This window comes from Xenopus laevis, chromosome 2L (genome assembly GCF_017654675.1).
Source record: "Xenopus laevis strain J_2021 chromosome 2L, Xenopus_laevis_v10.1, whole genome shotgun sequence".
In the NCBI taxonomy this organism is placed as follows: domain Eukaryota; kingdom Metazoa; phylum Chordata; class Amphibia; order Anura; family Pipidae; genus Xenopus; species Xenopus laevis.
This window is the reverse complement of record NC_054373.1, coordinates 144,149,366-144,172,205: the sequence shown is the minus strand read 5'-3', so window position 1 is coordinate 144,172,205 and position 22,840 is coordinate 144,149,366. Positions and strand designations below refer to the sequence as shown.

General features: G+C 40.1%; 2 protein-coding genes across 2 annotated transcripts; one reads left to right on the top strand and one right to left on the bottom strand.

Moving 5' to 3' along the window:
* Window positions 1-234: 234 nt before the first annotated feature.
* Window positions 235-4,124, bottom strand: uqcc3.L (ubiquinol-cytochrome c reductase complex assembly factor 3 L homeolog). Its single transcript, NM_001095683.1, is given in 2 exon segments — window positions 235-921; window positions 3,967-4,124. Coding segments are annotated over 2 exon segments (249 nt in total). The 5' UTR covers window positions 4,087-4,124; the 3' UTR covers window positions 235-792.
* A 6,151-nt stretch (window positions 4,125-10,275) lies between these two features.
* On the top strand, window positions 10,276-22,393 carry LOC108708561 (protein LBH). The gene is made up of 4 exons (XM_018247394.2): window positions 10,276-10,372; window positions 14,787-14,905; window positions 16,972-17,170; window positions 21,899-22,393. The coding sequence occupies exons 2-4, from the start codon at window positions 14,795-14,797 to the stop codon at window positions 21,946-21,948; spliced, it is 360 nt and encodes a 119-aa protein (XP_018102883.1). The 5' UTR covers window positions 10,276-10,372; window positions 14,787-14,794; the 3' UTR covers window positions 21,949-22,393.
* Window positions 22,394-22,840: the final 447 nt, after the last annotated feature.

The following is a 22,840-nucleotide window of genomic DNA, read 5'->3' as shown; positions in this document are numbered from 1 at the left end:
TATTAAAAAACACTATTATTTTCCCCAAAAGGAGTGCGGGCTCTATTATGAGTATTTACATAAACAAGTGAAAAGGGGTATCTAATAAGAGTTATAGTCTGAATAGTAAATTGCTAGTTTTGGAAGACTTTATTTGGCTCTAGGTTGACTGAAATGCTTCTGTGTGAGTACCTTGAAATAAAAATGTTTGCATACCAAAAGCCATTTCAGAAATAAACATTTTGATGAAAGGCATTCACGAGCAGGAACTTTTATTTCATGTCAAGTTTACAACAGTGATGATTTAAATGTCATAAGATCTACAGAAAGCGGCTTCCATGGAATTGATACAACAGAATTTGTTCGACCAAGTGTTATAGATTAAAATGTAACTATAAAATGATCAAGTATAGCAAGTACTATTGTCTCATTAAATGTAACAAATAATTTGGATATTGCAACCATCTTCTTTCATGCACATGAAAATAGGCAAATTCCATAAGATAAAGAGTAACCTTTTATTTAAAAACTGAGCAAAAATGTAGGAATGCATACAGATATTGAGAAAGAAATCAGCATTCTTAGTATTTATCAGTTACAAATTAATTGCAAAGGGCACAAACATGATAGATACTGCTATACAGGCAGCAAGCTCGTGATGCTTGAATCCAAGAGGTGCCAACATTATTGTACACCCGTACATCTTAGCTCCTCCCAAAAAAGTAGTGTCAGCTCAACTTCCTTCATCCAGAGCTTCAGCAACTTCAGAGAAGGAATTCAGATCTTTTCCAGGCTTATCAACTTAATTTATACTCATGAGCTCCATGGGGACCTCCTGGCCATGTTCTCGTTTGTCTTAGCAGACTCTTCAATTACCTTAAGAACCATCTCATTACGTTTATGCGCCTCTGCTAACATAGCTGGATTAGCTTCAGGGTAATTCTGTAGGAAAATTATGCATAAACATTGGTTAGATTACTTTTGAGATTTATTGTAAATCAGCCCATGAACTTCCGTCTCTAGCAAGTTTCACTGTAAGCCCATGGGGAGAGTTTCTTTCTGCAGTCTCAGTGCTGAACCTGAACTAAATGTTAAGTGGTAGCAGCGTCGGACTGGGCCGGCGGGACGCCAGGAAAAACCCCGATGGGCCCCGCCGGCCCAGACCCATTACACATAGTGTGACCTCCTCCCCCTCCGCTCCTGACCTCCACTCCTGACCTCCACCTGGTTGACCGGCTCCGCCTGGTTTCCCCGCCCGCTCCGCATATTGCCCCGCCCACTCCATCATCTTGCCCCACCCACTCCATCATCTTGCCCCGACCACAAACAAGCCCGACATAGGTATGTGCCGCGAGGGGGCGGGAGAGGGCAGAGGGGGGCCTGCAACTGGGGAGGGGGGCCTGCAACTGGGGAGGGGGGCCCTTGGGGGTTGCGGAGGCCCTGATCCCCCCCCAGTCCGACCCTAAGTAGTAGTACCACATGAATACACTGTGCAGACTACAGCACAAAGCTTAACCAGTACATTAGCCCCGGTTACTCAGTTTCTGCACAGTTCTGGTCTGAAACCACATGGCATATTACAGGGGATGTTGACATTGGAGCAGCATAACCCTTTTTATTACTACCATGTATTGTTAATTAATTTTTAAAGCGCCAACATGTTCCACAGTGTTGTACAATAAATGGGTATACACATTGAACATACACATTTGCATACAAAACAGGCAATTATATTTCCTTTAACTATGCAAAAACATAGGGTTAGTCTGTATACATGGTGCCAAAGAGCTAAACTACACAAGAGATTTTGTAGGATGGTGTCAGACTGATAGATCACATCCTACAAGTCAGCTGTAGTTGCATGGGTCATAATATAATGGGACTGATGGGAAACTCTGATGTGTAAACTACATGAAAGGCTTGCCATCTGACACGACAATTCGAGGGGAACACATCATCTGCAAAAATTAAATCTGATGGTGTCTGAAAGAGTTTCTTTGCTCATTAAAATACAATGACTATTGCTGTTAATGCATGAACAAAACACACAATCCAACTTTATGTGATCTGTCTTACATGACAGTAGATGGGATCAGATTTTGTGAGTAAGATGAAGACTGGCCCACGAAATTTGATCAAAATCTCCCATGTAGTTTAGTCCTAAGTGATGTCACACCTAGGTTTCATAAATATATTGTGCAGCTGGAAACCACATAGATTACCTCATGATTGCAGACATAGATAGATAGATATATATATATATATATATATATATATATATATATATATATATATATTTTTTTTTTTTTTTTTTTTTTCATTCTTCTAACTCTTTCCAACTTTCAAATGGGAGTCACTGACCCCATCTTAAAGACAACTCATTAAGGCTACATATGTAGTTATTGCTACTTTTTATTACATATCTTTTTATTCAGTCTCTTTCATATTTATATTCCAGTATCTTATTGAAATTGTGTGGTTGCTAGTGTAATTTGGACCCTAGCAACCCTTGCTGAAATTTCAAACTAGAGAGCTGCTGAATAAAAAGCCCAAATAACCCAAAAACCACAAATAATCATGCATCGTGCTAAAAGTTCATTTGAAGTTAAACAATCCCTATAAGTTTTAATCAGTGAATCACTAATGTTTCCTACAAGGGGTCAGAAACATGCTCTCTTGATAAAACCTGACAGGCTACTGTCATACAAAGTATTTTAACTGATTTGCTCCAATCCAGCCTCAAAATGAATTGAAGCGTGGGTAATTAATAGCAATAGATAGACTGGAGCCAACCACGGGATATTAAGATAAAAAAAAAGTCTTTATTTCCAAGCATCTTTAAAAACACAGACAGGCATTCTCCTGAGACTGTTCAACTAAACCATAGCGTGTCTAGTCACCAGACGCGTTTCGTGCCTCTCTTTGGCACTTCATCAGAGGTGGAGTCTGTTCCTGGCTCTCTGTCTTATATAGTGAGTACAATTAAAACAACACACCCATTAAAATTAGCATATTACACTTGTGGTTTGTTTTCAGGCTATATTTTCTCTATTTTCTCTATATATCTGTGGGAACGTTTAGCCAAAATTTATATAATAGTCAGAATCTCAATAAATAAAGATTATTCTAGTATTTTAAGTTCACTTTAATTAATTAATAGCAGACTGGAATGTTTTTCTTGAGAGTTTTGGTTTTATTTTGCCTGACACAGCAAAAATTGGCCAAATTTGCATATGGGCAGTTTACTAGAGCAACCAATCAGCGATTTTTAAAGCCAGCTGCAAGTAGAAAAATGAATGCAGCAATCTGATTGGTTGCCATGGGTTACTGCCCATAGGCAAATTTACCCAGTGTTGATAAATGACCCCCAGTGTGTGCCATTAGCTATAGGAACTGAGCTCTTCAGTAGTTCTGTATGAGAATTTAGGGTTGCCACTTGGTTGATAAAAATCATACCTCCCAACTGTCCCTTTTTCAGAGGGACAGTCCCTCTTTTGACAGCTCAACCTGCAGTCCCTCATTTGTACTGGAAAGTCCCTATTTTCTCTGCACTGAACAGCCAGACTTAATTAGCTTTTAGCAGAGAGCCCAGAACAGGTAACAGGTGCAAATAAGATACTTTGTAACAATTTTAAGGCTAAAAAAAAACAGTTTAGATAAGGAGACATATTTTCAAACTTTCATAACCAGCCAAATGTTGTAAAATTAACATGGTAGTTAGGTGTGTGGTCACATAAAGGGGCGTGGTCAAAATGTATGTTCTACGTGCGAAAAAAATGTCGTCCCTCTTTTTACTTCCAAAATTATGGGAGGTATCTAAAACTTATGTTTAATTACGTTTATTATTAATGAGGAAGATATTATATTAGAAAATTTCAAAGAACAGTGATTGTTTCTCTTTCCCATACTAGCCGTAAAGCATGCGCCTACAGTGTGCGTCTGTTATGTAAAACACGACAGGGCAGGTAGGCGAGGACGCGAACTCACCCTACGCATCTCCAACCTCCGTTCTTTTCCGGGCGCCACAAGCACCCACAGAACGCCGCCAATACCAGTGCAAAAGCCGAGCAATAAAGTCCCCTTCACGATCCGTCGCACCGTTTCCATTGCCACTTAACGAGCTAACGTCTGCCAGGTAATGATGGAGGACCCAAGGTGACTGATTAGCGCTACAGGAATCATAGAGAGTGGCATGCAGTATAGTGTGCCCTGCCTATCTTGCCAAAAGGAAGAAACACTGACTAGGGGAGACAAACGAGATGAGGAAATGTAATGGAAAGAGCGCCTCCTAGCGCCACACTGAAAGGCACCTAGCGGAAGCTTGATTAACTGTGTGCAGTAATAATATAGAGGTGGTATGATATGGATTCATGCCGTTGAAATCCCCAACCTGTGTTATGATTCATTGAGTTTCTGCAATTAAACGATCTGTGACAATAGCGTAGTCAACGGTCCTAACTCACACACACACATAATGAGCGAAACATACCGGCCTTACTACATTCTTATGTTTTATTTGATCATCAATAACATTAGCAACAAGCGTCATTTTTATTGGCTAGGTCTGTGAAATACCAGCCAGGTGGCTGCAGTGGGAGTGTGCCCCCCCCACCCAGGGCCTTTTTGATAAACAAGCAAAATGGGTATTTGCCCAGTGCCTGCCAGTGTCAAACATTTAAAGGGATAATGTCATGGAAAAACATGTATTTTCCAAAACACATCAGTTCATAGTGCTGCTCCAGCAGAATTCTGTACTGAAATCCATTTCTCAAAAGAGAAAACAGATTTTATTATATTCAATTTTGAAATCTGACATGGGGCTAGACATTTTGTCAGTTTCCCAGCTGCCCCAGTCATGTGACTTGTGCCTGCACTTTAGGATGGAATTACTTTCTGGTAGGCAGGGGCGTAACTACAGAGGAAGCAGACCCTGCGGCTGCAGGGGGGCCCAGGAGGTACAGGGGGCCCCATGAGGCTCTCATTGATGAGCAATTTGAACATATATTGGTAAAACAGGAAAAACACTGGATATGTTTGGGGCCCTAAAATTAATTTGCTGTGGGGCCCAGCAACATCTACTGCTGGTAGGCTGTTATTTCTCCTACTTAATGTAACTGAATCAGTCTCAGTGGGACTTGGCTTTTACTATTTAGTGCTGTTCTTAGATCTACCAGGCAGCTGTTAGGGAGCTGCTATCCTTACCTTCCCATTGTTCTGTTGATAGGCTGCTGGGGGGGGATAGGGTGATATCACTCCAACTTGCAGTACAGCAGGAAAGAGTGACTGAAGTTTATCAGAGCACAAGTCACATGACTGGAGGCAGCTGGGAAATTGACAAAATGTCTAGCCCCATGTCAGATTTCAAAATTGAATATAACAAAATCTGTTTGCTCTTTTGAGAAATGGATTTCAGTGCAGAATTCTGCTGGAGTAGCACTATTAACTGATTCGTTTTGAAAAAAATGTTTTCCCATGACAGTATCCCTTTAAGTATTAAATGCCAAACTTGTGCTTACAGTGAACTAATGCACAGTACAAATCTGAGAAGTTAGATCCAGTTGTGTATAGCTATCAACTAGGGATGCACCGAATACACTATCCTTCGCGAAAGATTCCGCCGAATACCGAACCGAAACCAAATCCTAATTTGCATATGCAAAATAAGGATGGGAAGGGGAAAACATTTTTTACTTCCTTGTTTTCTGATAAAAATTAATGTGATTTCCCTCTCTGCCCTTAATTTGCATATGCAAATTCGGATTCGATTCAGCCGAACCGAATCCTGGATTTGGTGCATCCCTACTATCAACTACCCATAATTTACAGGTGTAATTCTTCAATGACTGCATAGTTACCTATGGATATTGAAAATGGGTGCTTGTAGCACAATTTCAATGCAATAATCTTGCTCTACATAATACCAGACAGTGTTCTCCCTATGATATTCCTATGATATTCTTGCATAGAATCATGAGCCATCAGCAAAGTGGAAACTATAATCCATTTTAACTTTTGACTGAAGCAGCCCCAGACATGGTAGGCCCATTGACGTAACTATATGTTACTAGCAGGGTTCCCACTTGGCCAGTATTTTAAAAGAGATGGTTGATCAAAATGTTATTAATAGGAAAAATGATAAATATATAGGAAGGCCGGTATTTTTTTCTAGAAAAGGTGGCAACCCTAGTTACTGGGCCCACAGCAAATTCAATTTGGGGCCCCAAAAAATTGGCAAATTGACCTTTTCTACCAAGGTATAGTGAAATTGATCATTATTTAAGGCTTCCTACAGGGTTGGCTTCCTTTGTAGTTACAGTTGCCACCTGTCCGGTATCTGACTGATCCTGCTGGCAAATCACCATCTAGGGCCATCACCATTACTATTACAAAGTTACCGGCAATGCAGCTGCTGGTTAATCTGCAAAACCTATACTCTTTCTCTCCCTTTCCAGTGATCCTTTTTCACCACAGAATTGCCTTTGGCCTGTCCATCTTCCCACCTACTATCCTGCCCCAGTCACCATTTCCCACCCAAATCAGTAAAATCCCTGGCAAAAGTATCAAAGCAGCCCATGTATTCACGTGCATGCAAACCATGATATACATTTCCAACTCCAAAGTTAACTAGAACTAGTGTTTATTGATAGATATTTTAAGAGTCCATTACCATTTAATCCCCAGCAATATTATACACCCTACAGTATGTGCTGGCAGTGGCGGAACTACTGGGGGAGCAGGGGGTGCAAGCGGGCCAGGGCCCGCACCCCCTCAGGGCCCCCCGGCAGCGCCGCACGCCACTGAAATCACCCCTGCAGGGCGCCGTACGGAGGGGGGCGGGGCCCAGCTGCGCGTCACGCACCAGGGCCCACCCCCCTCTAGGAACGCTGCTGTGTGCTGGAACTGGCCCTTGCAACAATCAAATGGATTAGTGGCCATATACTTACTGTATATTCTAAATTATCCTTTGTGTGCCCCTGGCTAGGCCATGCACCCCGGCAGATAAAAGGACTTTAATTACCATGTGTGTCACAGGGCCAAAGTGTGGCATACTTGAAGAGACTAGGCTGCCTCATGCAACAGCTCATTTACATTTTTAAAGTGAGTGTCTCATTTACATATTAAATACAGACCTAATTTGCATTTTTAGGTGAGCAGCCCATTTGCATTTTAAAGCAAGTGGTCCATCGGGCATTTGCCCAAACCCACAGATTGCCAGTCCGGGCCTGTACTCATAGCAGCAAACTTTCTGCCAAAGGGTCAGTGAGTTACAAAGAGCAACTCAGTGGGACCTGTCCTCTCTAAATGACTGGCTATAGGTTTGAGTTAGGTACTGTATATAATGTCATGGACTACGTGATCTTGTCCTAGTTTGACCCTCCCCCATACTTGTGTCTGTGCCTGTTTCTCCCTGCAGTCACTGAGAAGATAAGAGATAATCCACGCAAAAGCCGCTTTACTCTTTTTTATGAATCAGCAAATCTCAACATCTCACAGCCACACTAGCCACTTTTAACAGGAAGCATAACATGATACATTACTTGGTTGGGGGAAGAGGCGTTTTTCATGCAGGTCAACATTTTAATGGAGGCGCTTCATGATTACCAGTGTCACATTAGCCAAATCAGGCTTTAGCTAGTGCATAAATCCAAGTGCACAAATAGGGCCATCTAGAATTAATATTCACTAAAACACAAGACTGTTGTATCTCTTTTTATTACTAATTTATTCGGCTATATGTATCTGACTTAATAAACGGTAGTAATCACAAGTGTCCTAGTGAAGGAAATCATTCTGAGTGCACACACTAGTAATGATCCTTTAGGAATATAATTAAATTTACTCATATCTGCCATCATTCAAAAATAGTTTCCACTTTGTTGATGGCTCATGATTCTATGCAAGAATATCATACAAAGGGAGAATACTGTCTGGTATTATGTAGAGCAAGATTATTGCATTGAAATTGTGCTACAAGCACCCATTTTCAATATCCATAGGTAACTATGCAGTCATTGAAGAATTACACCTGTAAATTATGGGTAGTTGATAGTAGGGATGCACCAAATCCAGGATTCGGTTAGGCCGAATCAAATCCGAATTTGCATATGCAAATTAAGGGCAGAGAGGGAAATCACATGAATTTTTATCAGAAAACAAGGAAGTAAAAAATGTTTTCCCCATATGCAAATTAGGTTTGGTTTCGGTTCGGTATTCGGCAGAATCTTTCGCGAAGGATAGTGTATTCGGTGCATCCCTAGTTGATAGCTATACACAACTGGATCTAACTTCTCAGATTTGTACTGTGCATTAGTTCACGTAAGCACAAGTTTGGCATTTAATACTTAAAGGGATACTGTCATGGGAAAAAAACATTTCAAAATGAATAAGTTAATAGTGCTACTCCAGCAGAATTCTGCACTGAAATCCATTTCTCAAAAGAGCAAAAAGATTTTTTTATATTCAATTTTGAAATCTGACATGGGGCTAGACATTTTGTCAATTTCCCAGCTGCCCCAAGTCATGTGACTTGTGCTCTGATAAACTTCAATCACTCTTTACTGCTGTACTGCAAGTTGGAGTGATATCACCCCCTCCCTTTTCACCCAGCAGCCAAAAAAAAGAACAATGGGAAGGTAACCAGATAACAGCTCCCTAACACAAGATAACAGCTGCCTGGTAGATCTAAGAACAGCACTCAATAGTAAAAACCCATGTCCCACTGAGACACATTCAGTTACATTGAGAAGGAAAAAACAGCAGCCTGACAGAAAGCATTTCTCTCCTAAAGTGCAGGCACAAGTCACATGACCAGGGGCAGCTGGGAAATTGACAAAATGTCTAGCCCCATCTCAGATTTCAAAATTGAATATAAAAAAATCTGTTTGCTCTTTTGAGAAATGGATTTCAGTGCAGAATTCTGCTGGAGTAGCACTATTAACTGATGCGTTTTGAAAAAAACATGTTTTTGGATGACAGTATACCTTTAAGCAGTTATCATGGAATCAGAACATGCTACAGTTCTGGTATTTTGGTATTCTGACCAGAACATGATGCAAGGAGTTGACAGTCTCTCCATGTCTGCATAGGTTTTCATGGAGACTTTCAGTTTCCTTCTGCAGTCCAAAAAACCCCACCATTTTTTTTCCGTTGTCCGATGGCCACTCTGACACTGTTTACCAGAAAGACTTTCTGTCTTTTATAACAAACTGGCAAACTCCCGTCCCTTAGCTGTCCCAGGGCCCTATTGCAATTTTGAATGCCTCAGGATTTGCATGGAATCAGCTGTGAGCAACATTTGTTGTATGAGCCTGACAAAGCTTAGTGATTATGGTTTCATACATTGAGCAATACTAAAATAAATTTTCATACACAAGCACTTAACTTGTGTTCAGCATTGCTACTAGACTGCAAGATGGTGATGCTCAGCATGTTGCCCAGGGGCCTCTAAGCTCAGCGGCAGTCCCATTCCACAAAGCCTTTGTCTGCTGCCTGTACAGATGAATATTATTATCCTATATTTACATAGTACCATCACATTTTACAGAGATTATGAACCACGGACAACAGTCCCATACCCAGTAGATCTTGCAATCTAAGGTTTTTATAGCATGATCAAAAATGCTTGCAGGCATGCACTTAGGTAAGGTCATCTACTTTGCATCAGTTGATCAAAAATCAATACAATAATGTGTAGTTATATATGTTCATCACAATGCAGTATGGAGATCTTTTTAACTAACCACCATGCTGCCAACTAGTATTTCCCAAAGCTCACTTGCACTCTCTTCAGACTTCTAGATTTGTGCATATGCACTTTAATACCATTTTCAGATTTTACTACACTGCACATAGACAAGTCTAACTAGACAGCATAGAGCCTTGGGAAAGACTAGTGAATTGGCTACACGGTGTCTAGTTAGAAATACCCCTAGACCGGTACATTTTTTTCAGAATAGGAGCAATTAGAGATTTCATACACTGGGGGTTGCCTAACATATTGACTTCCATCAGTGTATTAGCAGTTGCTTCTCCTTTGAGAAAAGTATATAAATGAAACCGGTACAGCAATAGTATTATTAGGCAAAGAGAATAGTTTAAATAGATCTTAAATTTATAATCCCTTGGATCGTTTACCAAATGACCATTCTCTTCCAAATTAAATAGTGAATAGGGAAGGTATAATTCAATTTGAAACAAAATAACAAAAAGTACAACGAAATGCTGGGTGTTTTTGGGTTAGGATTGTGTTCAAGTGGCAGAAGCATGAATGACAGCATAGGAATGATGGGAAAATAAGGATTAGACCAGTCCAAGGACAGAGCGTCTTAAGGCAGCAAAGCAGCTGAATAGAGATCTACCAGCTTCCAGCATGAGACTGTGCAGCCACTGAGAGGTACGCAATATCACTAAAAACCTATAATAATCTAATCTAATAATAGATTTCATCACAGCTACCAACATGCACCATATCCTAGAGAAAGGGCAGAGGGACATTTAATAAACATGTAATTAACATGTAACAACTAGCACACAAACATGCGTAGGGGTATTTATCATTCTAATTAAGGCACAACATCATAGAACTATGACTATATGTAGAACCAAAACATGACCACCTGTGCAAATTCAGGAAAAATCCTAAAATCTGTTTGTTTGTTTGTTTTTTAATATCGACAACAATGTGTACTATTCAGGGGTTATTAAATGTAGAATTAGGCTTTTTCAAGACTAAATGGACTGTAAGAAAAACAGGAAAGCTAATAATATGAGCAACCCGGTGAGTCATTATTATAACTATTAGTTTATTACTAAAGACTGTTGTCATCCACATTTAATTGTAGATCACAAACACAGTAGTGTTCGTGAATTTACATTTTATGTTCCGATATACGAGTAAATCTAAAACTTGCCTGTTCAGCAATGGTTACTTTGGCTGTTTTTACTAGTTCCAAACCATTGGTTTTTGGATTGAGCCCCTCCCACTGGAGTACAGCATTTAATAGGCATTCAAGGGGTATCTAGTATAGCAAAAGAAACCCTCAACTCACTTTCTAACTAGTTTGTCATACTCCAGGAAGCAAATAGCAAATGCTTTGGTGTATAGTAACGGCTAAATGATGATTGGTTGCTATAGGTTACAGGACAAAGGCAAAAGTTGTTTGTGTTTGTGCTTACTCTCCATTAAATGCCAGATACAACAAAGGCATGAATAATATTATATCAGTATGGGATCTATTGTCCAGAAAGCTTAAAAACCAGTACAGTTATACAGTATAACCAATGATTTTTTTTTCTCTGTAAAACTGCTTGTTAACTAAGCTAGAATAAATCTATATTGATACAAAAGCAATCCTAAGGGGGTTTGTAATGCTTAAATTTAGTAGTAGTCTTAAGGCATGGTGCTCCAAATTTCAGAAAGGCCACTTGTGCAGAAACCCCAGATCCCAAACATTGAGCATAATATATCCAATACCTGTATTTGGTTGTTCAGGTCCTCCAAGCTTCTGGGCCCTATTTAACGACAGACATTTCTACTTAGGTGCTTAAAGGAACAGTAAATAGGCTGTGCGAAATAAAAAAAATATTAGTTAGCCAAAAATGTAATCTATAAAGGCTGGAATGAGCAGATATCTAAATTAATAGCCTTTGCAGCTCTCTAACCTTTTAATTACTACTTAGTTACTACTCCATAAGCCTGAGTGGAGGTTTCATTTAATTTTGAAGATTTCACTGTATCCAATCAAGCACACTGTCAAATTAAGGAGCCTTAGTTATGTGTAGGTACAGGGAACATCAAGAAAAAAACTCTCAACGAACTTCCATTTTTGTTAAGGGCTGGGACTCTCCCCAAGTTTTTTTTCTATGCCCCATAGGGTGGGAACAACTATACTATGAGTGCCAGTATGGTTTTATGTGTAAAAGATCTTGCCAAACGAATTTATTTGCCTTTTACTAGGAGGTAAGCAGGAACCTTGACTCTGGGATAGCAGCAGATGTTATCTACTTAGATGTTTCTAAAGCATTTGAAACTCTCCCACATGGAAGGTTAATGGTTACATCAAGAAACACTGGCCTGGAGCACAATATTTGTACTTGGATAGAGACATGGCTGAAGGATAGATTACAAAGAGCAGCGGTAAATGGAACATTTTCTAATTGGACACGTGTTGTTAGTGAAGTACTATAAGGGTCTGTCCTTGGTGCTTTGATTTTTAACTTGTTTATTAATGACCTAGAGGTTGGCATTGAAAGTACTGTTCCTATTTTTGCTGATGATACTAAATTGTGCAGAACTATTAGTTCTATGAAGGATGCTGCCACTTTGCAGAGTGATTTGACTAAATTAGAAACCTGGGCAGCAAACTGGAAAATGAGGTTTAATGTTAATAAATGCAAGGTTATGTACTAAATGGTTGTGTCCTTAATTGAGAAGGGGTATCCTTAATTGATCTGAGGATTTCTTTGCATAACAAGTTGTCGAATTCCAGATAGTGCCATTATGTGGCAACTAAAGCAAATAAAGTACAGTCTTGCATAAAAATGGCATTAACTCAAGGGATGAAAAAAAAATATTTTGCCTCTTTCTATGTCTCTGTTAAGGCCTCACCTTGAGTATTCATTGCGTTTTGGGCTCCAGTTATAAATGAGCTGGAGAGAGTGCAGAGGCGTGCAAGTAAACTGGTTAATGGGTTGCAAGAATAAAATTATCAGGGTAGACTGTGTAGTAGGGGTTGTTTTGTCCAATGAAAATGCTCAATGTACCAGAGACAAACCCTTTAGATTACAGGAACAGAACTTTCATTTGAAGCAACATAGGTGGTTCTTCAGAGTAAGGACAGAGAGGTTGTGGAATGCACTGCCGGGTGGTGTTGTTACCTATAGGTCATGTTGATCGTTTTTCACTGATGTTGCTTTTGTAAGTAATTGTCACTTGAAGTTCCTAACCTGACTGTATTACAAACCTGACTGTCCCTTCTTAACCTGTCAGTTAGGGTTTCTAATGCTAACCGACTACTGCTGCACAAATATGGCAGTCCCCTCATAGAGGAACAGGGTAGTAAGAAAATAAATGTAAAAGCATCAGGCAAATACTTTTATGGCAAAATTATAAATAGCATTTAAAGACAATGTTATGATACAAAATAAAAAAGGTTATTTTTTAATGTCAGTATCTCTTTAATGCTTTTACGAGTGGCTTAGATGGTTTCATAAATAAGCATAATAACAAAGGCTAATGTGATACTAAAATCTACAATTAATATACATATTAGTGCAGGGCTGATGGGACACCGGGAAAAAACCCGGTGGGCCCCTGGCTCTTGTGGGCCCGCCGGCCCAGATCCTCACCCTGCACTTCTGAAGTTCTTCCTGCCATGTGCGCAATCGGGCCCTGGGCCCCCTAGTCCGACCCTGTATAGTTTATGTGAGTGTATGGAGGGGTTAGTGTGAGTGTGTGTGTATGTATGTGCGCTGGGCTGAAGAGGGGGTTGAACTTGATGGAGTTTGGCCTTTTTCAACCCAATTTAACTATGTGACTACTGTATGTATGTAACTAATATATATTATAAGTGTTCTGTAAACAGCAGGGCTCAGGCAATCCAAATAACAAAGCATTACTTCTTTATCTTAAATTTGCATTAAGTGTTATGTGTGTAATAGATTTACAATAATGACTTGGTGGCACACCTGATCCAGTCTCATGCAGTTTTAGCCTGGAGCTAGCATAAGCTGGCATTATGGCTTACAATACAAAAGAAAAACATTCCACACATGGGATTTTGTATTTGTGTGATACACAATACTGCATATTCTGCAAAAATTTTAACAAAATCTGTTTTACTTTATCAAACAATATCCTGTTTTGAGTGGAATACCTTTATTTATTTAAAACATATGAGGGCTCATTTAGGAGATCAAGTGCATTGGAAAGTCACATTTTTTTTTAACCTACAATGCAGCATTTCTTATAGGGTTGACACCTTTATGTCTGGCTGAGACCAGGCATGGGGGGGGGCGTGTCTGTGATGTCAGTGGGCGGACCCGTGATGTCAGTGGGCGGGCTATGACGGCAGTGGACGGGCCCATGACATCAGTGGGCGGGGCTATGACACAGCGATCAGCGATTGGCTGATCACCATGTCAATCAAGGGAAAACCGGGCAGGAAGTATAGACCCGGCCAGCCCCTCAAAATACCGGGCTGTCCGGGTCAAAATCGGACAGGTGGCAACCCTAGTTTCATAGCATGATTCAAGCATCATTGCAATGGAGCACAGCTTTGCACTTTCCCTGATTACATCAAATAACAAAAATACCTGTAATTGTGCTACAGGTCATTTGTAAACCAGCTAAAAATGTTGTTAGTGGGGATGGTGACACTTTCAGCATGTGGTGTTAAAACAGTGTTAGCATGCAATATTTTAGGCACAAATTTGTTGTGCTTAGATGTGTAACTAGATGTTACTGGGCCCCACAGCAAATTAATTTTGCAGCTGCAGGGTCTGCTACCTTTGTAGTCTATTGACTAAACACACTGAGGGAACCCCAACATCAATAGGAGGTTTAGGAGCATTAATGCACAGTTCTTTAAAACAGGTAGGACAAACAAATAGAAACTCTGTGCAACTATGTGGAAGTGCAAGGAGTGGCTTTAGACACACATATTTTTAATAAATGGCATAGATTCAAGCATAAAAACTGTGGATATCTTTGCGTGACAGCAATTGCAGTTGTGGTATGTAAATGAACTCCAAATGCTGAATTATTAAGGTAAAATGTATCTTTAAGTATTTTCTTTTAACATATGCAGGATAGATCATGAATGAAGCATCAGTTCTCCGCCTGCCTGTGGAGGAGGCAGTAAATGAAGTAATTCACAGCCTGGATGAGATAGCTCTGAAACACAGTGACAGCCGTCTCCCTTTCCAGGTACTAAAAAACTGCTAGTGTTATACTATGACATCTTCCTTGAACGCAACAATATGGCACACCGTGCAGGTTGGGAAGGAGGTGGGGTTACTGATAAAGGCCAAGTAACAAGAAAAAATGAAAGCAGGGGTAAAAAAAATGATTCAGATTTGCTTCAGAAACATGACTGTAGTTTATATAAGGGTAAGGACACACTTTGAGATTCGGGGAGATTTAGTCGGCAGGCGACTAATTGCCTCTTCTTTGGGGTGACTAATCTTCCCGAAACTGCTTCCCCATGTCTTCCGCCTGCTACAATGACAAAACGCCTGCGGCATGGCACTCGCGACACTTTGTTTTCTGAAGTCGCCCGAAGTTTCCTAGTGAGCTTCTGTGTAGCCATGGGATCAGACAGTCAAGCTGAATAGGGCAAAGGGCTAATGTTTATATTGAAGAAAAGCTCAGCAGAATACAATGGGCTTACTTCTTACAAAATAAACAGACTTCAAATGCTATTCATGGCTCTCTACAGTACTACAGAATGAAAACTTATTTTTAAGGGTGGTGGCAGATGGGGAGATTTGTCACGAGGGCAACTAATCTCCCCAAATGCGAGGAAGTGAGGCAACTTCAGGCGCCTTCGGGAATTCAAAGTGATTCGTATGCCATCCCGCTGGCAATTCGGGGAGATTAGTCGCCCGAAGTAGAGAAGATTTGTCCCTGGTTGACTAATCTCCCAGTCTGCCACCACCCTAATAGACAAGGGAAAGTTGTGCTCACCACAATAGTGGTGAGCACAACTTTCCCTTGTTTGTTATAGTTATACAGGAGCAGTGACCAGCTCCATGTTGTAGCTCCCACCCTTCCCAGCTATAGTCAGGTGATCCCTCTGGTGTCTAATAAAAGGGCAGCCAAGTATGGGGGTTTACTTTGAAAGCAGCAAGTAAGTTGCAGGTAAAACCTAGTCCCTTTGTAAAATGTATAATGAAGCAATAGAATTCTTAATGAATCAGATAAAATTGAGCATAGGACTGGCCAGATATGGGATGACTTTGACGTAGTTGGCCAGCTTAAATATATTGCAATATATGGACAAACAATCCCTGTTTTGTTTAAAGGGTAAGGCATTTTTCAGTAGCAGTATGCACAAAATGTCTCTGTCTTAAATATATTGATAATGGGTTGAGTGCAGAGGACTCTTGTATTTGACCACCCTAATAGGACATTTGAAGCAAATAAACTGTTTATGTGAAAATAGTTGATCGACAGATACAAACTTCAAATAAAAAAAGTACATTTTCACTTTATGGTGTTACTGTTCCTTTAGTCTTCTGTACACCTTAAGAGGTGGGGAAGGAAGTAATATCCATATAAAGTGATGGGATTATCTATGAGCCTTACCCTTTTAGGAACAGTAACATCGATACATGTGTTACTCCCCAACTCTGTTAACATTTGAATGTGGCTTACGGGTAAAGAAGGTTGGGGACCCCTGCCCTAACCTTTAGAACATGTTTGCTCAGGCCCTGAGTTGATAGGGACAGGATCAATAAAAAGCCTGCTCCCACTGCTGATTGGAGGAATCCTGACTCTGAACAATATCTGGTCGGTTTTTGGGCAGCTATAAGTTGGACAGGCCTATGGGGTGACACCATACACAGGCTAGTAACCTGTCAACTTGGTCCAGAAGGACCATGTCCGCAGCTTTCAGCCTGTGAATGGCAATCATCAATACAAATTAGTAGCTTAGATAGCTGTATGTGCAGCAGAAAAAAAAGTAACTAGAAGATGCAGTATAAACATTATAGTCAGATTTTGCTCACCAGTAGCTTTCTATATTAAATAGGCTTGTATTGAACAGGCCCAGATTTGTGGGAAGGCCACAAAGCCCTGGGCCTAGGGTAGCAAATGGGCATTCAGGTTGGTTAAAATGACTACATGGAAATAATGGGTGCCAGATATATAGAAATGTAAAAATAAGCACTAGTTATAGCATAGGTTGTTTCTGCACTGTTTTTAATAACTGCCTCTTATTAACATTCCTATATATGTTTTGTCCCCTTCTGTCTGACGTATTTTTTACTCAGATTTTCCCAGATCCCAGTGAAGAGGAAGAAGTTCCAGTAAAGATGAGGGGAAGGTTACCATCTATTGTGGTGGAACCAACTGATTTGATTAATTTAGAGAGTGGGGAGTTACGGTGGCCACCAGATTCTCTCAGGAAGTCAAAAGAAGAAGCTGGACAGGAGGAAGATTATGAGAATAACGAAGCAGGAGAACAAATTGGTAAACTGTTTAAATTAAGCACTTTTTTGTCCCCTGAATGTACCATTTCCTTATGGATAATGTACACACATTTACACACAGACACTGTAAGATTAAATTGCTGACTAAATAAACCCCCTTTTTAATAGCATATGGGAAAATTTGTCACCCACAGTTAAATCTGTGCTACCGTGGACGACAAAGTCTCTCAAAAATGCTTTCCCACAGGAACAAAGTAAAAATTCAGTTGGAAAAGGTTGCGACTCTTTATATTCTAATAATTGCCCAACAAGGAAGCTTTGGACGACTTCGGAAAACAAAGGGCCTTGTATGTTTTCTCACCGATGGTTTTGCCAGGACAAAATATTTAAGGGAGATTTGTTGTCCGTGTTGGTACAGATTTCAACACTGTAGGTAAATTTGATAATGGAGTTAACAGTAAAATAAAAAATGTATGCTTCATGCTGTAAACTACTATAGCACATATTGGAAAATGATACAAAAATATTTTGTTGATGCTACCTGGTAATAGACCATTTATTAAAGGATATAGTGCTACTTTCATTTCTAGGACGGAACTGACCATACTAGAAATCTGACGCAATAAATGCACCAGGGGTATGACCCCGGTTTAACTCGCTGTGTGTGCTAGCCTGTATTGCCTTACTACTTGGAATTTTGGGGGTGGCGTCTCCCTTAGGCTTTTAGCACCAAGCGGAACCAGCACTGAAGGGCCTGAGTGTGCACGTGACCTCTCTCTACACACTAGAAATCTAACACTGTAGATGTTTGCAGATTGTGTTAGTAGTCAGTGTGCAGTCAGTTAGGTGTAGATATGCTACATGCGAGATATTTAAGATCAGCCAAAAGGACGTGGGAATACACTCTTAAGTCATTATTTATGGTTGACGTATTTATCATTTATTATAATAACCAGCCAACGACAGTGCCTACTCACTGTTAGATGTAAGATATTTTCAACTATTTTCTGTCATTCATGGCTCTGCTTAAAACCCAGGAAAGAATCATTTGTTTGTAGGGATGTGGTTTCCTCTTCTTCTGCCTATTCCAATAAAACGGTCTCTAAAAACACAAGGGAGGGAACTTCAGAAGAACATTTGTACTGAAATTGAAATTTGTAGCCTAACAGAGCATTTGTTTTTTTAATTGAGGTCAGTGAACTGCATTTGAAAGCTGGAAAAAGTCAGAAAAAGGCAAATAATTCAAAGATTGTAAAAAAAAAAAAAAAAAAAAGAATACCATTAGAATTAGACATTCTGTAACATACTAAAAGTTAACTTAAAGGTGAACCAGCCCTTTAAAGTGTGTAGTGATGAATAACTCGATGTAGCATATTTAGAAGGGTAAAGGAAGTGACTTAAAATTGTAACAAAATAAGAATACATAGAAAGGCACTGGCCTAGGGTAGCAAATGGGCAGTCATGTTGGTTAAAATGACTACATGGAACACTGTGAAGGGACATTTCCCTGTATTAAAGTGGTTAACAGAGACCAACCCTGAACTAATGGGATACAAATTTGGGTTTCAACCCATGGGTTATCAATAACTATGCTATGAGATGTGGCTTTTAAGTAGAGGGGGAGTGGGAGCCACACTCTGTATGATCATTAGGAACTGCGTTGAGACATATAGGTGACTCACTTTGCAGTGAGTTACTCAGCGATGGGCCAAGCCAGCCTGGTGCTCTAGGCAACCCAGCCGGCCAGCTCGCCCCCCTCCTTCCACTGTAGATTGCGCAGGCATGCACAGTGAAACTCTCGGGCACATGCATGATGAAGTGCTCTGACGTCTGCGGTGAAGCGCTCTCATCCATGCACACATGCACTGTGATGCTCGTTCATGCATATGTGCTGGTAGAGGAGCGTGGTCCAGGCTAGGGTTAGGCAGAAGAGGTAGCTGCCCAGCACCCCCCAATTATTGTGCCTTAGGCAGCTGCCTCTTCTGCCCAGGGCTGCCATCAGAAATCACGGGGCCCCGCACAACAAAATTTTCTGGGCCCCCCTCGCCCCCCTTCCCTAAGTATGAAGGCCACACAAGACACAGGCATTAAAACATTAAGTGCCCCCCTACAAGTTAAAAAAATAACTTTGGTGCCCAGGCCCCTCCTACAAGTTTTGGTGTCAGGTGGTGGTTAAAGAAAAAAAACATTTGTGGCCAGGGCCCCCACACATTTAAAAAATAAACAATGAGCCAGGGCCTCCACACATTAAAAAAAAAAACAATTAGCCAGGCCCCCACACATTTTAAAAATAAACAATGAGCCAGGGCCCCCACACATTTAAAAAAAAAAAAATAGCCAGGGCCACCACACTTTTTTTAAATAAACAACAATTAGCCAGGGCCCCCACACATCTTTAAAAAAACTAGCAAAGGGCCCCCACACATTAAAAAAAAAACAATTAGCCAGGGCCCCACACATTTAAAAAATAAACAATGAGCCAGGGCCCCCACACATTTAAAAAAAACAATTAGCCAGGCCCCCACACATTTTAAAAATAAACAATGAGCCAGGGCCCCCACACATTTAAAAAAAAAAATAAAAAAAATTAGCCAGGGCCACCACACTTTTTTTTAAAAAACAACAATTAGCCAGGGCCCCCACACATCTTTAAAAAAAAACTTGCAAAGGGCCCCACACATTTAAAAAATAAACAATGAGCCAGGCCCCCACACATTTTAAAGATAAACAATGAGCCAGGGCCCCCACACATTTAAAAAAAAAAAAATTAGCCACGGCCACCACACTTTTTTTTAAAAAACAACAATTAGCCAGGGCCCCCACGCATCTTTAAAAAAAACTAGCAAAGGGCCCCCACACATTTAAAAAAAAACAATTAGCCGGGGCCCCCACACATTTAAAAAAAAAAATAGCAAAGGCCCCCCACACATTTAAAAAAAACTATTAGCCAGGGCCCCCATACATTTAAAAAAAACACACATTTAAAAAAAAATAAAAAAAAAAATAGTAAAGGCCCCCCACACATTTAAAAAAAACTATCAGCCAGGGCCCCCATACATTTAAAAAAAACACACATTTAAAAAAAAAATAGCAAAGGCCCCCCACACATTTAAAAAAAACTATCAGCCAGGGCCCCCATACATTTAAAAAAAAATAAATAAACAATTGGTCAGGGCCCCCACAAGTTAAAAGAAAAAAAAACTGCCAGGGAGTTCAGATCCCGGTATCTTCAGTTTCCTGTGCTCTGATTCGCCAGTGAAATGTAAGTCCCGGTAAACCCGCATGGTGATTGGTTAAAGTAGAGGGGAGGTTCAAACTTCTCCCAACCAATCCGCATGTGGCTTTACCGGGACTTACATTTAATGGCGAATCAGAACACAAGAAGCCAGTCATCGGAGCTCTGATGCAGGGGCCCGGCTGTGCAAGTAAATGCAAGTAAGTGCAAGTAAATGCAGCACGGCCGGGCCCCCCTTAACTCCCCAAACCACCAGGGCCCGGGACAACAGTCCCCCCTGTACCCCCCTGATGGCGGCCCTGCTTCTGCCTACCCCTAGTTCTTGCTATCACCTAGAGCAGTGATCCCCAACCAGTAGCTCATGAGCAACATGTTGATCTCCAATCCCTTGGATGTGGTTGCTAGGATCTAAATTACCATAGCAACCATGCATTGATTTGAATAAGAGAGTGGAATAAGAATAGGAGAGGCCATTTATAGAAAGATGAATAATAAAAAGCAGCAATAACTAGATAGTGATAGAGACCTGCATCGGGTCGGGTACCCACAGAATGCAAACGAAACGGTTGGGTTTTGGGTAAGAAGTTCCTGATTCCCTGACCGTGCAGGCAGTCCTTGAGAAACCTGTTTGGGTACATGGCTGAAGTGTGGGATTAGTCCCCTCCCAGCCTCCTCTGGCGATGTGGACAATTTTCCCCTTGAACCGGTTGATCCAAGCTCCGGAGTGGCGTAATTACAGTCCAAGGTTAGTTGACCTATTGAAGGCTGGGTTGCGCAGTGGATCAATGGTGGCAATTGTGGGTTGCGGGTATGGGCCAGATAAAGGACTCCGAAAATGGACCTGCGCAGAGACTCTTGTCAGTGACCCCCCCCCCCATCTGAAAACTGGAAGGAAAATAATTCAAGAATTATTAAAAAAGAAAATGAAGGCCTTACAAGGAATTGAAAAGTTGCTTAGAATTAGCCATTCTATAACATAATAAGTTAACTTAAATGTGAACCACAATTAAAAAATGTCAGCAATAAAAGACTAAAAAAATAAAGTTAATTCAGTAAACTTGATAAAACCAAAGAATCAAATCACTAAAATTAATTATAAAAAATTACAAAAAAAATTGAACCTGTCAGGTTCAGAATAAGCATTCCAGCCAAAATTCCAACATTTTATTTAAAATTTAAACATTTACATAAACAGTTTAAATATACTGTACAGTTTATATATCATGACTTCTCAGTATGTTACAAAATATAGATACACAGAATTATGTGCTAAATTTTCAGGGGCAGATTTATCAAAATGTGATGTTAGATTTTAATAAATAAAAATGTACCCATGTTCTATTCATTCCTATGGGATTTTTAGAAGCCTGTTTATCAGTGGGTGATAGTACTCACCATTTGATAAATATGCTTCCAAAAATCCCATAGGAATAGATAGAACGTGGGTGAGTTTTTATTTATTAAAATCTAAACTCACATCAATCTGCCCATCACTATGTGGGTGTCATGACCAAAATATGTTATCTTTTTTAGATACAACCATTCAAGAAGGAACTGAAACCCCAGAATCTGAACCAATGTAATAATTACAGAACGCAAGACATTCTTCACAAATCTATTTCTAAAATAGTTTTTTCAATTTATTTTAAATTGCATTTAGATTACAAACATGCCATTCTCTATAATATTATCACTATGCAGGGCCTCTGTTTATTTTCATTGTATGCTTTGTTTCCCTATTTGGACAGCTCTGCGAAATGTGTAAATTATTTGTACCCTCATTAGAGGTCAGTCCATCAAAATAAAATGTACCTATAAAACATACAAAATGTTAGTTTGAATTAGTTTAAAGCAATACACATTTTTCTTCTGCCTTAATGCATTTCCTGCAGAGAAGCAATATCAGCATTTTATTGGTAAAGTGAACTTGTGAGGGCAGCCAGTCACATTACTTAGAGACATTAATAAATCATACATTTTCTGTCTGTACTTTCCTACTGATTTTTCAAAAGCAAATAAAAGACATTATTGGACAAAAAAAAAGAAAAAGAACTGTTTTTCATTACAGCAATAACAAATTGTGCAAAGGTTTAGGCTTAGATTCCAGAGTAGCCCCAATATTTCTGAAGTCATTCCTATCTCTTAGGGTCAGGGAACACGGATTGCCCAGTGTAAACTGCTTGTATATTTTGGAATGTGGGAGGATGCAATCACATGGAGATCATACAAACTTCATGTAGATAATACACTGGCTGTAACCCAGGGCCACTGAATCCAGGCCTCCAGTCTGAAAAGCAGCCATCCTAACCATTGTGCCAAACTCTCAGGGGGCCCAGGTGTCAATAAGTTCTCCTGCTCACCCAACCATTTGCCTAGTATGCCTATACCATGACCATTCCCCATTCCTATATGAAAACAAAGAGGAGAAATGGAGTGATTAATACATGGGAAGAATATGTAAGCAAAAGTGAATAT